General features: G+C 38.6%; 1 protein-coding gene across 1 annotated transcript in view; it reads right to left on the reverse strand.

The window, feature by feature from the left end:
* LOC102534458 (ankyrin repeat domain-containing protein 26-like) overlaps positions 1-15,043 on the reverse strand; it is a 94,059-nt gene that overhangs the window by 17,604 nt on the left and 61,412 nt on the right. Inside the window, 6 exon segments of the mRNA XM_072951582.1 lie at positions 1,868-2,058; positions 2,635-2,989; positions 9,316-9,468; positions 10,909-11,421; positions 12,871-13,008; positions 13,856-14,039. Of these exon segments, the coding sequence (XP_072807683.1) occupies positions 2,894-2,989; positions 9,316-9,468; positions 10,909-11,421; positions 12,871-13,008; positions 13,856-14,039 (1,084 nt within the window). The 3' untranslated portion in view covers positions 1,868-2,058; positions 2,635-2,893.

Below are 15,043 nucleotides of genomic sequence, written 5' to 3' on the forward strand. Positions count from 1 at the left end.
ATCAACTTAACAAGAATTGTATCAGAAATCTGAAACCCAAGGGAAAAAAGATAATATAACTAAGCCTGAACAGAGCGCTCATGCTAGTTGAAGGGTCTGAAAAATTCCTGAAGCTCCTCCTTCGAGTAGGACGACTCCTGGGCTCCACGCTAGTACTAGCAGCAGAAGGCGGTCCGTCAACAGGCCGTACGGGAACAGAGCCGAGGAGGGAGCTCTGGTGCTGCTGCTCCAGCTGAAGCTCAGTGCTCACCGCTACCAGCCTCTCATAAGCCCTGCGAGGATCGCAAAGCACACGTTTCATTCATTTCACTTTCCTCCTAAGTGGTGTGTATTTCTAAAGTTGCTATAATAGTAAACAGATTGTCCCATTAAACTGTGTTTTAACACTAAAAATATGTCAGCGAAGACCTACTGTAAACAGTTCCAGTCTAAAACTGTCCTAAAGAAGGACGTATGTGCCTGGGGGGGGGCCTTAGCTAACAAGCACTTCAAAGTGGGAAGAGTCAGAGATGGAGACGCCCCCACAGAGGATCCCCGCTGCCTTCTGCACCGGCTGCGTCTAGAAATACTCACCCTCAGTAAACCAGTTTAGAAATAAAAAATAAACCATCCCTCAGAGCCATTTTCAAGCATTTGCTTTCACCCCCTCCCCTTATATACACATTTCACGCATTACCTGGGAGAAATTAAGCATGCAGCACTGAGGAACAGTTTAGAGCCACCACCTCTGGGGGGCACCAGGCGGCAGAGTCGATGATGGGAAAGAACTACGACAGCGCTAGGGGCAATTTCAAGTGTCCCCCCATTTCCCAAAGCTCACTTGGTGACTTCACTTCTACCAGAGGCCTACATCAGCAGCTGTTTTCCATAACCAAAAAAATCTCAAGCGGATTTTCACTTTTATGAAAAAAAAAAAGCAAAAAGCCAGAATAGCGCTGGGTGTTTGTTTTAGCCCGAGCCATCAGAGGAGCAAGGAGCACCCCGAGCAGCGAGAGCGGCCCCACCAAGCTCCTTCCCCAGAACCACACTCAGTATCCCGGCATCACGCCGCCACGGCTTTGGACTGTGTCTGTGAGCGCCTGGGCTTCATCCATGTTTATTTTACGCATCCACCAGCAAGATGTGTCCTAAGGTAACTGCCCCTTTGCTTCACGCCGACAACTTTCACAGGAACGCTCTACTTTCAGATAGCGGGGAGACCTGTAGCTTGTAACACTGCTACTCAGGCACCGGAGGTGGGACCCGCCCTTTCGGTCTTCCACACACCCCCTCGGGCAGGCCACCATATTCTTCTTAGCCACTTTGTGAACCACTATACTGCCCTTCACCCCGATGTTAATTTCTGTTTCCCAAGCATGCCTTTACGTAGCGGAGACAAACTTAGAAGGGTACAGTACTTCGTCTCAGGGTGCCCACGAGCGGTGATACCAAATATCACAATCAAGAAAGTAAATTCACCAAACACCAGCATGGGGCCCCTTGGGTTTAAGTCGTACTCTTCCAAAACACAGTTAATTTTAAACTCATTAACATTTCTATATATGACAATTCCAGCTAAATTTTTGTGAGAATATGGCTGTCTAAATTACAGAGTTTGCAAAACCCCTAGCTTAAAGACTAGATCAGGTTAAATATATGCAAATATAAAAAATAAAGTCATGTAAAAGCAACAAAAGGCAGGGAGATGCAAACTGCCCTGGACTGACATTTTAAGGAGAGTTCATTTGCTAACATCATTTCCCAAAATTACACTATCTAGTTAGCTCTCACTTGCTACTCACCTCATGAACCTGGCTCAATAAAAATGATGCCTTAGAGGCAAGTTAGTGACCTAAATTATTTTCTATAATTCTACGTTTTGACTTACGAGTTTAGTTGACTTTCCAATGACATTCTATTTTCTAGCTCTTCCAGGTACAGTTGTTTGTACTTTTCCAATCTGTTTTCATTAGAATCACTTTTTAGTTCAGGTTCCAGATCTTTAACTTTGCGTTCCATTTTACTTACTGAAGCACGTTTACACTCTCTTAATGAGTTTTCTTGAGATGCTGCTTGTGCCTACAGCAAATTAAAAGGACACGATTTTAAAAATAATTATAATCTGAGTAATTACAGTATATTTGTTCCCTTTAGTTTTGAGTGAATGATTCAGAAAGCAATTTTAAGTGCGAAAAAAAAAGCTGAACGTTAAAATACTTATCAATGTCAAGTGAATTAAATCTGAATTACAAAATTAAGGTTGAATCACTCTTATATTAGTACTCATGTAATGTGAAAATTCAAAGAATAATAGGATCAATTTAAACTTTTAAAAATTGAACAATACAACCTAAGAGTAATCCAAAAGTGTGGTACAATATTTAAATAACAATATATTCTTTTCCTCCTAGTAGTCTTGATTTACACCAACTGGTCTTAAAAGTGATTCTCTAGTGAGTTGTTCTGAAAGATCAATTTAGTGACAGTAATGATGGAAACTGAATTATTTACAAGGAGTAACAAATGCGGCCTTCCTTCCAGAAATCTACAAAACAAACTGCTATATGGGAAGTAGAGGAAACACATAAAATGTATACATCTGAACTGTAATTCTCAGCGAAGTGACTTACAGCATGTTACAGATCAATGCTTCACCTGTAAAAACTGGCTGAGTTCTTTCAATTGTTCTACTACATCCAGTCTTGCTTGCTCTTCAGTCTCCCATTTGTACTGCACAACTTGACTGAGTTCTTTCAGTTTTTCTACTACATCCCGTCTTGCTCGCTTTTCAGTCTCCCGTTTGTACTGCTCTACTTGACTGCGTTCCACTGTATTCATTTCTAGGTGACATTTGAGGCTACTTCTTCTCCCAACTTCTTCTCCTCTAGTGTTTCACATTTCTTTTGCATCTCTTTCACAGATATAACTCCTTTAGAAGTTGAGTTTCTGCACTCAGATGGAGAAGTACTGAAGATACAGATTCCACTTTTGCTGGAAGATCATCAGCATTCTGCATGAAGAAGATAAAATTGTTTGGTAGTGAGGTTAGCAGACTGAGAACAGCCTAACTCTAACCCAGCATCAAAGGTTGAAATAAATTCAGTTACAATAAAATAGTATCTACCTTGTGGAATGGAGAAACTCAAATTACTCAGAAAATCAAGAAAAAAGTTCAAACCACCAAGAGTCACAAAAATATACTGTTTAATGTCATCATCTTTGTTATACATTTGTACTTGATTTTACACTCTTATTTTTCTGTAATTGTTTCATGTCTTTCCTACACAAAATGACTATAAGGCACCTCTTAGTAGAAAGTCTCTTACCCCTTCCTCCCCCAAGTCTTAACTCTCCATGATTTTTAAAGTTTTAGGAAGATCATATTGAGTTACTTACGGCTGAATTAATAAATGCCTCCCAAAACAAGACTTCGAAAAAAAAGCTGCAATTAATACATCTTACAGATATGGATTCTCACGCTTCATAAGCCTTTCTCTGAACTACAAATATTTTATGCTAGTTTGAATTGCATTCCAAGGAGCAATGAATGATTTGCAGAGTTAAGGAGAAATCCATCTCCTAGGGTAGTGGTTTAGTAAGGTGATCCATACATTTTTCTAAACAAACAAACAAAACAGCCTTAATTCTTGTAATCCTTTGTAGCTGTCCACAAAACAAGAGAACATACTCAACAAAAAAAAAATTTGCTGGAATTTCAGTGACACTGACTTGGGAAGAACTACTTTCCTTCAGATAGAAGGGTTATTTGGTAAGGCAAGACAGGCAGATGTGGTGGCTGTAAAACATCTCTACAAGTTCTCTGACTCTTCACCTGTGAAATTCTCTCCCCTGAAGTATGTACTGGCCTGAAGTCAACTGGTTTCTAGGGGACAGAATGTGGGGACACTGCCGTGTGCTTTCTAAGGCTAAATAGCTTCTGACTTTCACTCTGTAGGGATGCTCACTCTTAGAAGCCAGCCACCACATTGTGAAGCCCAGGCCACCTACTGAGTCCTGGTACATGCAGCTGTCCCAGCTGATGACCCCAGGGAACGTCCTTAACCAAAGCCAGCTCCAACTTCCAGATATGTGCACAAACAAGCCTTTAGGTTATTCTAGTGCCTGCCTGATGCCAAGTGGAGAAGAAATGAGCTGGCTCCGAGCCCTGTCTAAACACAGATTTGTGAACCAAGCAAATGCTGTTCTGAGTCACCAGCTTTTGAGGCAGTTTATTATATAAATTATTAGCAATAAATAACTGGCATAGATATTGATATTAAAAATGGGGTGCAGCCATTAGAAAAGAACCCAAAATGTGGGGATGCCTTTGAGCCTGGAGGTAGGTGAAACCTGAACAGATGTAGAGAAGAGTAAGAGTGAAAACCCAAAGTGTCCACGAGACTGTGAGTGGAAGCCTGAGGGCCCTTGAAGGGCTGAGAGTGAAGGCTTCTAGACCAGGGAAGAAAACGACACTGAAACCGGAGGAAATGGAAATCTTGCTACCAAACAGCTGAAAGTAAAATTGATGAGAGAGATAAGCTGAAACAAACAAAAAGATTATTAAATATAAAGGAATCAGGACTCACTCGGTTTAAATATCTGTATCCCATTTAAAGCATCTCCACATGCCAATTGTCACATAATGGGTAAGCAGAGAAATGGCTTCCGGTCTAAGATCAAATGTAGGGTGCTGCCAGGAAAACAGTCTAAAGATGAAGCCAAGACTTTGTTAAGACCTTGAAAATATTTAAGGTGCCGCCTCAAATTCCTTTAAAGATCTTAAAAGCATAAGAATTTTAAAGGCATGGTCCCCCAACAGCTTCACAGGAAGCCCAAGGTGAAGAGTTTATCTCAAAAAGACATGAAAGCAGCTTTTCCAATGGCACGAACCCCAATAAAATTCACAGAAAACTCAAAGAGAACTGTGGTAGCAAAAACCTGTTTTCCAGCTTGGACTGAATTAGACAAAGACAGTGCAAAACGGGAAGAGGCCTTTGGGTTTTTCTTAGAAGGTCTACAAGGAGGAAGCTGGCTTGAGAGAACTACTCGTCTGCAAACACCAGTCACTGCTCATGAAAGAGACAGAACAAAGAGCTCAGGGAGGGCAGCGAAGGAGAACCCCCCCAAGGTTAGGACTAAGTCCTAAACAAAGAGCCAGCAGCATCAGGCTGCATTTCAGAATGCTACGAACCAGTGTGCCTCCCATCTTCCATCTGTGAGTGAGGGAGTCCTTAGCAGTTTAGCAGAATGTTGGGTGTGTGGCAGCAAATAACCCGTGTCTCCTTATCCTCAAGCCTCAGCACTGAGAGGAGTGTACCCAAGGGGCTGTACTCCAGAAACCACGCCCAGGAACCTCAGCCCCACCTGGACCTGGTGACGATGGTAAAGTAAGACCCTGGACCGGAGCCTGAGCCTAACACCACAGCGACCGAGACCTGCTCGGGGACTGAGTGGGGACAAGTGGATTTCTCGTATGGAAGCAGTAAGAAAACATGGTGGCTATTGAGTAGATTATGCTGGCTTTTGAATGTCTCCATAAATTTTCAAAATTAATTCCATAAAAAAGGTAGAATACGGGCCAACATTAAGTGCCCTGCTCCTAATGAACAGAAAGCGGTGAAAGTGTCTCCGAGTGAACAGCAGGGCTAGGTTTAAAAAGGCAATTCAGCTTCTGCCTCGCTCTTAACCCTGGAACCCAGTCTCAGGTGGGCAAGCTCAGGCCACAGAGACAGCTTACGTGTTCCAGGGGAGGTGGTCCACCTGCCTACCCCACCAAAGCCACAGCCCACCGCCAACATCAACCATCTGACATCAATGGATGAGGCTTCAAGTGATTCCAACACCCCGCCTTCAAGCTGCCCCACTTGAAGCTGAGAGGAATATAGGCCAGCTGTCTTGGCCACACTTTTCCTAAGTGTAGGTTGTGAAAATAAATGCTTATTTAAGCCACTGAACTTTGGGGAGTTTGTCAGGCAAAAACATATAAACAGAAAAGTGGATAAAAACAACAGTAAGAAATGTAACTTGAATATAGTAGAAATTGGTCTCCTATAAACTGAAATGTAACCAACATTGAGATTAACTTATTAATGACTTATTAATAAAGTGCTGATGAGAAGCAGATAACTGAAAGACCTAAGAACTAATGAGAAGGAAGATACTTCAGAGTTCCCTCCAATTACAGTTTCTTACAAATAGGCATGTATTTCACAATTTCCCCTCAACTTTGAGGATAAGGAAGACTGGTAAGCAAGGAGACATAGGATTTGAAGTCTAATAACTGAAAAACAACTAGAAATAGTCAGTTTACCAAAATCAGCCTTTTTACCTCATTTCAATTAACTGAAATTCTAAGAGACAGGCAGCTTTGAGAACTTATTAATCTAGCACTCATTCTTCATTTTCCTTCCCTCAGAGAGAAAAAAAAATATTATGGAACCATAAATGTAGTGTCCTTTGGCAGTATTTAAATTAAATACAACTTTTCCTTTACCTTACTTAAAAGCTTGTTGGTAAGGGAAGGTAAGACTGTCTCAGCTTTATGTCATAGCGCAATGCTTCTCCATATCACACAGATTGGCTTTGAACTTTTGAAATTCAAGTTACCAATCTGTTATCTGTTTCTGATAAACTGATTGAATATTATCTAATTTTTAACAGCTGTACTCTTGAAAATTTTTCCTTGGATGGGATGAAATATTTATTTCATTAATTATGCATTAAGCTATAGAAAACAGCTAGGCATCTCTCTTTTTAAGTAAAAGGAGGTAGACAAAGGGAGCTGAGAATGCAGGATCTGCACCAAGAACAAGATTGGCACCAGTGTTACACACAAGAACCAAGCCAAAAGAGGACTTCATCGTGAATCGCAAGATGATGGATTAGAGAGGCTTCCAAAGAGGAAGGTTGAATTAATCTTTTCCAGGCTTAATCTTTTGCCTCTAGATAGTGAAATCTATGGATGAGTCTGTGAATTATAATGAGTGCAACATAATGAAGTATATTGCAGACTGAATCAGAAGATCCCGTGACCATGATTTGATGGAAACTGGAGTGAAGTGGGAGGCACTGGGTGAGAAACTAAAGGTCTCAATGGGAGGGGAAGGAACAGACTTTATCTTTGCAAGCCTTCTTTCTGTCATGTCACAGAGTTAGCAAGACATAAGCTGACTACAGGCCCCTTCAGGAAGCAGCAGATCTCCACAGAAGTAGAGTTACAGACATCCCATGACACTGACTTTTTATTATTATGTAAAACAACTGGTACAATGCAAGATGACTCGGAAAGAGTTCTCATAACATCTGAATTGGTACTGGCATAGGATAGACATAGATCAATGTATCACCAGTGAGAATCTAAAAGAAACCCTCACATTTACAGTCAACTGATTTGCAATATGAGTGTCAAATAACTGAACGAGACAATAGTAGTCTTTTTAACAAATGGTACTGGGAAAATTGGATATCCACATGCAAAAGAACAAAATTCGACCTCTACCTCATACAATATATAAAAAATTAACTCAAAATGAAAGAGCTAAAACTACAAAATTCTTAGAAGAAAACACAGGTGTGTGTCTCCGTGACTGGATCTGGCACTTGCTTCTTAAATAGGACAGTAAAAGACAGAAATAGATTAACTGAACTTCATCAATATTAAAACCTTCTACTCTTCAAAAGACACCATCAAGAAGGTAAGAAGGCAAGCTCCTGAATAGGAGAAAACACTTGAAAATCCTACATCTGATCAAAGACTCACACCCAAGATACAAAAAGAATTCTTACAATTCAATCATAAAAAAAAATCCAATTTTAAAATGGGCAAAAGCCTGGACAGGTCTTCAAAGAAGATACACAAATGGATAAGCACATGAAAAGATCCCCAACATTCTTAGTCATCAGAAAAATGCTAATCAAAACCACAATGAGATGCCAATTCACACCTACCAGGAGAGCTAATGACCAGTGTTGACAGGAATGCACAGAAATTGGGAGAATTATACACTTTGGATAAAAATGTTAAATGGTGCAGCCACTCTGGAAAACAGTATGGCAGTTCCTCAAAACGTTAAACAGGGTTACCATATGACCCATATGACAGCATTTCCATTCTTAAGTCTGTTCCCCAAAGAAATGAAAACATATTTACACCAAAACTTGGACAGAAATGTTCACAGCAGCATTACTAACAATAGTCAAAAAGCAGAGGTAACCCAAAGGTCCATCAACTGATGGATGGATAAACAGTTTAGCCCCACAACCGAGTAATGTTTGACAATAAGCAGAAATGGAAATACTGACAAGCGCTATAACATGGATGAACCTTGAAGATGTTTTATCAAATGAAGAAAGCTAACCACGAAGGACCACGCAGCATGTGATTCCATTCATGTGAAACACCCAGAACAGGCACATCTATAGAGACAGAAGTCAGCCTGTTGGCTGCTGGGTGCTGAGGGGGACGGGGGGGTGATGGCCAAGAGATGCAGGCTTTCTTTTTGGGGTGATGGGAATGTTCTAAAATTGACTGTGGTGACAGCTGCATACCTCTGAATATACTAGGAGATACTAACTATGCATTCTAAATGGGTGAATTATATATGTGAATTTTTTTTTTTTGGCAGAGGGAAGTAATTAGGTTTCACTTATTTATTTTTAAAGGAGGTACAGGGACTCAAACCCAGGACCTTGTGTATGCTAAGCATGCACTCTACCACCTGAGTTATGCAATCCCCCCATGTGAATTATATCTCAATAAAATTAAAAAAAAATCCAAAGGCAGGATCAAGACAATTTTCTTAGTTGTCTATTTTGGGTGTACATTCATGATCTGCACTTCTCCATGCTTTGACAACATGTCTAAAATGAAGAGAAAATGAAGGCAATGCCTAACTTCAACTGGTTTGTATAATGACCTTTCTGCACAAGTTACTCTGAAATCCACGAAATAAATACACACAGATTCTATATCCATTCACAAAAGTGAAGATGAGACATGACAATTCTCTGGAACATGCCATGAAACATTATCCTCTGATTTTATCTAGCTTGCCTCATTGTGGTGAGAGATTGCTAAAAAATACTGTTTAATAGGGAAAAAAAGTTAACTTCTGTGAGGAAAGAGGTATAATTCTCAACTTCTCTAAGGGTAAACATTATAAGAAAAAAATAAACAATGGCAGAATGAAAGTCAAAATTTAAGAAACAAGTGCATTATAAAGATAATAAAAGTGAAATTATAATGAAGATGCAAAAGAAAGCTGTCCCTGAAAAGCTAGTGTCCTGCAACACTCTGCGCTGCACGTTCACGGCCGACGTGCTGGATTTCATACATACTGGGTTCGCAGTTTGATGTGGCTTCCTCTCTCCATCCTGTCTCTTATTTTCTGAGTTAGTCGGATGATGTGCTGTCACCTCCAGGGACGCTTCCAACATGGACACTTTCTTTCGGGTGTCAGTCCGCTCTTGTTGAAGCTGTCTCATATGGGCCTAAAAAGATAACTCTGTTACTGAATTTTAAGTCACCTTACCATTAAGTTACATTAATAATATGTACCTCCAACAAATGGACTTTGACAACTATCCCCACAGACATCAGTTCACCTTCTTTTCCTCATAGGCACACATTCCTGTTTACTGAATTTCATTAAGCACACAGAAGGCGTGACCCTCCTGCCTTACTGACAGTAAGTTAACTTAGACAATGGAGGCAGCCCCACCAGCCACTCCCTGCCCCTCCCAGGAAGTGGCCGAGCTTCACCCCCACTGAAGTCTCAGACAGAAACGGGTGTGTGGGTGGGCTGAGTGGTGGTAAGTTCCACACTGTGGAACATTCTCCCTCTTTCTCGTTAGAGGCTTAAGTTCAGAGTCCTTCACATATTCAATCTGGTGTTTAAATCTTTTCAATAGACTCCCATCTCACAATAAAAGTGAGGTTATTTCAAAGGCCTTTGGGGACCCGAGACAACCTGGCGTCCCCTGTCTCCTGGGCTGCAGCTCCTACAGCTCCCCCCACCCCTCCCACGCACTCCCTTCCTGCCACTCAGGACTCTGGCTGCTCCTCCTCAGTCTGAAAATCGGACCCCAATGCCAAACTAGTACATCACAGAGCGCCCCAGTTCCTCTGCACTGGACAAACTTAGATCCAAGTGACAGTAACTGAGCCTTGAAATGAGAATTGTGAGCAAACTATTTGAAAAAATGTTCAAAGTAAATTATAAATAGAACAGGGGAGACTAAGTCAAACACATTTACATTTGTCCCAAATTATGACTGAATGAAAAGTAGATGCCTTTAAGAAGCGGAGAGGTCATAACAATAAATAATTTGAGATGGAAATATGTCTAAATTTAATTCCAATTGACATGAATACAAATAAAATTATATCAACTAAAAACATATGAAAAGCTACTGAACGAAAAGTACTGCAAGATACAGCGTTTACACATCAGTTCATCTGGGAAATCTGGATTCGACTGTCAAGGTAATCCACCCCATTGAATCTTTTTTTTTTTTCTTTCACTTTTTTTGTTCACACATCTGAATCTTAATTTCAAAATACTCGTTTTAGTTCTGAGCATTTCATTTATCTGCTTCATCACGATACTAAAATGTGGTGACAGGAAGATTAAAATGATTTGGGCAGTATAAGAGTAAATTACTGAGACCTGCCTATATCTGTCAACAACTTCTAGCTTAATCTCTTAGAATTTCAGGTGACACGGCATCTTTTCTCAAAGCAAAGCACCTCTCAGGCCTAACTTTTGTTTGCTGGATACAAGATATGCTTTTAGGCTGCTTTACAGTGTATATATTTATAGCCCACACATTTTTTATATTCAACTAGTTTCAACATTTAGCTTTCATCAGATACTACTTTGAATTTTCTTTGAGGAAGTCTGAAAATTAGTTCCCTTTCTGGGTACTTACTTCCATTTCTGCTCTGTCCGTTACATACTGATACAGTCTGTCCTTTAAACATTTGAATTCATCGATTAATTCCTTGTTTCCTTCCTCCAGCATCAGAATTCGTTTGCTCATGGCTTCAAGTTTTCCCAGGTGATCCGGAAACGGCTCTGGGATATTAAGTATTATCTTTTTACTTTTGGCCTCATTTTGAGCAACATCCAGTTGCTGTCGAAGCAACATGTTTTCATTTTGTAGTTCACATACTCTCTTCTCCAAGAATGCCTGCTTTCCAATGTATTTGTTGACTTTTTCTTCTTTGCTCTGAGACAACGGTTCAGTTTGCTTGGTTGAACACTGGGCTTGGCCTCGGTCTCTATGCACACTTTCTAATACCAACGTTGTTGGTCTAAGAGCATCTCTCCTGGGATGGAGCTCAATTTCTTGGCCACGGAATTGACTTTCAGCTTCAGAAAGTTGCTGAGGAAGGACCTCTCTGTTATCTTTTGAGTCAGACAGCTCAAAATCCATTGTGTCCTGTAAGTGAAACCCCTCATCTCTTACTCTTTGAACTGTACTGAATAAACTGACATATCATAACTTCCACTGAAGTGAAAGACTAATCTCTAAGTTTGTACAACAAAAAGTTTGCAATAACTGGGTATCTAACTGGAAAAACTTAAGGTAGATAAAAATCTCAAACTTTAAACAAGCAGAAATCCCCAAAAGTTCAAAAATTTAATTAAAGACAGTGAATCCATGAAAGTAAAAAAGAAACCACAAAAGGATGTCTAAGAAGCTCAGAACTGGAAAGGCTTTCTTTCTCTGAAATACAACAAACCCAAAAGGCTTAAAATAAAAAAAAGAATAAATCTGACTACACTTAAAAATTCTATCTGACTTCTAACCTTTACAGCTACCCCCAAAGTAAGTGCCTAAGCTCTGTATATATTTGGACAGATTAAATTTCCTAAAAAATTTTTTTCCTGAGACTATTCCATAAATATTCTCCCTTTCTAACATTTTTAGAGTGAGTTATAAGAATTACACCTACAGATAAGTGATAAATCTAAGCACTGTACTAAGCACGTCTACAAACATCAGTTAACTCATTTAGCTGTGACAATTCTGGAATAAAGGGTTAAAAACACAAGCAAGCTGCAGGGTTTCCCCCAGGGCTTCTGACTCTATGACTCTTACACCAAACCAAAGCTACTTCTCTAGGATAAATACATAAACACAAGAGAAGCCTTCTATTTCCCTAATGGTGAATACACTAAAGGTAAAGAAGGTAAAATTTACAGAGCTCTTCTTAGAAAATCAGGAGACTATTTGCTTCTGCAATAATTTTTATTTCTTCTTCATGGTGTTTATAACAACAATGGATGTGAAACAGCAGGGAAATACAGTGAACTGTTTTACTTACAAATATACTACAGATCAATAAGTTATCACTAATTATAGATTATGGCATATCTATCACTATATTCAAAAGCTCCTTGTACTGAAATCAGATACCACATGGAGCAGAGCGTTACTTTTTATCACACATAGGAGAATGACACCCAAACTACGGTTTCTGAACTGGCTATACTTTTTCCTCCTTACCATCAGTGGAAATGATTAAGTAACCTCTCCATTCATCTATCAAAGGAGTGAGATCACTGCCAGAAACTAGAATGCCTGCCGTTAGTAGCAACAGTTTTTGAGATAACGGAAAGTTCATCAATTCCTATGGAAAATATGAATAGCCTCTCCTTGGATGAGGCCACTGTGAATGTCACTATGTCACTGTTGCCGGCAAATAGATTTGAATTCAAAATATTGCTTTATCCAATGGGCCAGAAATGAAACCTCAGAAAATATATTTACATATATAGGCTTTTAAAACCCTCTATACTCCCTATACCTATAGTATTGGTTTTTAAACTATGTAAGTATACAAGTTCATACACATACATGTTTGAAAACAACTAAAGAAAATACCTCAGCATTCATTTCCTCATTAGCCTTTTCTGCCTCCTTTTGTTGGGAAAGATGATGGGCCAGGATTTCATCTTGTATTACTCCGGCATTCTGCTCTCGAGAAAGTTGTCTCTGAGCGTCACTTCGCTCTTCTAAAACCTGGAGATATATTTCATTAGGTTTTGGGTTTTATATCATGAAAAAAAGTCAGAAAGAGCTTAGGAGGGGAATCTTTAAAAAAAATTTTTAAAAACTGTTAAAAAGAAGTAGCCTGTTAAGCACAGGGATCTTTAATGCACATAAGTAACTCAAATTCTAGTATATATGACAGCTAAATTTATCACAGACCAAAACACAAGAGATGTAGTATCATGAAAGAAAAAGGTTTTTAACACTTTTTAAATTGAGTTATAGTCATTTTACAATGTTGTGTCAAATTCTAGTGTAGACCACAATTTTTCAGTTGTACGTGAACATATATATATTCATTGTGACTTTTTGTGTTGTGAGCTACCACAAGATCTTGCACATATTTCCCTGTGCTATACAGTATAATCTTGTTTATCTATTCTGCATATGTCTGTCAGTATCTACAAACTTTGAAATCCCAGTGAAAGAAAATTTCTTTATAAGGCATTTAACCAGTTCCATCACAATCTCAAGGCAATTTAGCTTGGATTTTAACTTCAAAAAGCCAAAATTAACACATGGATTTGAATTAAGACTTGTTACTTTGTTGAATGGACCAAACCCATCAATCCTTATGTTAATGATTAAGCTCAATTTAACTTCCATTCTTTCATTCAGAAAAGACACAGAGCATCTATTAGATGCCAAGAACACCAAGAAATTAGTAAGTTAAGCTCTAAATATCATAGTTCATATTTAGGATGAGATAACTTTTATTTGCTTTAAGTGAAAATATAGAGTAATCCAAAGGAGTATTATAAACAATATTGATGAAAAAGTGTGAGAGATATGAAATTTTCACCTAAGACTAATTTACCTGATTCGGTTTATTCCTTATACTCTTCAGTTTGCATTCTAGTGCTCGGACAGTGTTTTCAAGTTGTTGGTTCAGGTAAACTTGCTCACTGTATTGTTTCTCTTTTCTTTTTAAATCATCCTTAGTGTTTTCATATAACATATAATAATTTTTCTTCTTCTTTGTTTCTTGTTTTAACATGAATCTGTAGCGAAATATGCTTACCTTAAAATTTATTTTGTTAGAAAATAAGTTCACTTTATGATCTGGTTCTTCACATGCTGATTTATTACCCTAATGGAATTTCTATGTTCTCAGTTTTTTTTTTTTCATTTCTAAGTCTCACATTTTAAGTTCCTCACTTCAATCTCTTCATAAAGATAGATAAGATGAAAAGTAGCAATGAAAAGACATAATGCTAACTGAGTTTCAGTAAAGAGTAACTCTGGTGAATAGTGTAGGAAAGAAATTTTGCAATTATTCAGTAAGATTTGAGTTGAAAATTACCCTTTGTCCCCCACATAGTCATAAATTACTCCTTCATTAGGACAGAGAATTTAGTTACTAATTAAAAGAGAAGTTGCTATTTAGAAACAAGTTTATAAGTTCATGAGAGATAAAATTTCAACTTCATGAAGTATTACAGGGAATCCTAAATGACCTCTAGTGGAAGGTAACATCCGCAGGCGTCTTTCCCAGAGCACAGATCTGCTAATTAGTATAATCCAAGGCGAGGCTGGGGAGTCTACTACCTGATGCCCTACACTTTATGTTTCTTCTTTTGCAACACTTTGAACTTACCTTGTTGAATATTACTTATTTAGTAAATCATTTTTAAATCCCTTTTGGTACAAGGCAGGATCCATATTAAGTAATTAAAAAATAAAGACTAGTCCGTGCTTTCAGCATAGACCTTTGAACTAATCTTATCTCCGTATGAGAGAGATGCTGAATAAACTAACCAGTAATCACTTTCCACTTTACTTTTTAGTCCATTCATTCATATGTTAAGAATCAAACTGCATAAAATTTTTTTAAAGTTTCTGCCTTGAGAAAAATGGTAATTTCATAATTCTGCAAGTGGGAATGTAAAGTAATACAAACTTTCTGGAGGACAATTGAGAGATAAGGATCACAGATTTTTTTTTAAAGAAATATAGAATGAGGAGAGATACATATATATCGCTGTTATTTCCAAGAGTCTCATAT

This window comes from Vicugna pacos, chromosome 28, assembly GCF_048564905.1.
Source record: "Vicugna pacos chromosome 28, VicPac4, whole genome shotgun sequence".
In the NCBI taxonomy this organism is placed as follows: domain Eukaryota; kingdom Metazoa; phylum Chordata; class Mammalia; order Artiodactyla; family Camelidae; genus Vicugna; species Vicugna pacos.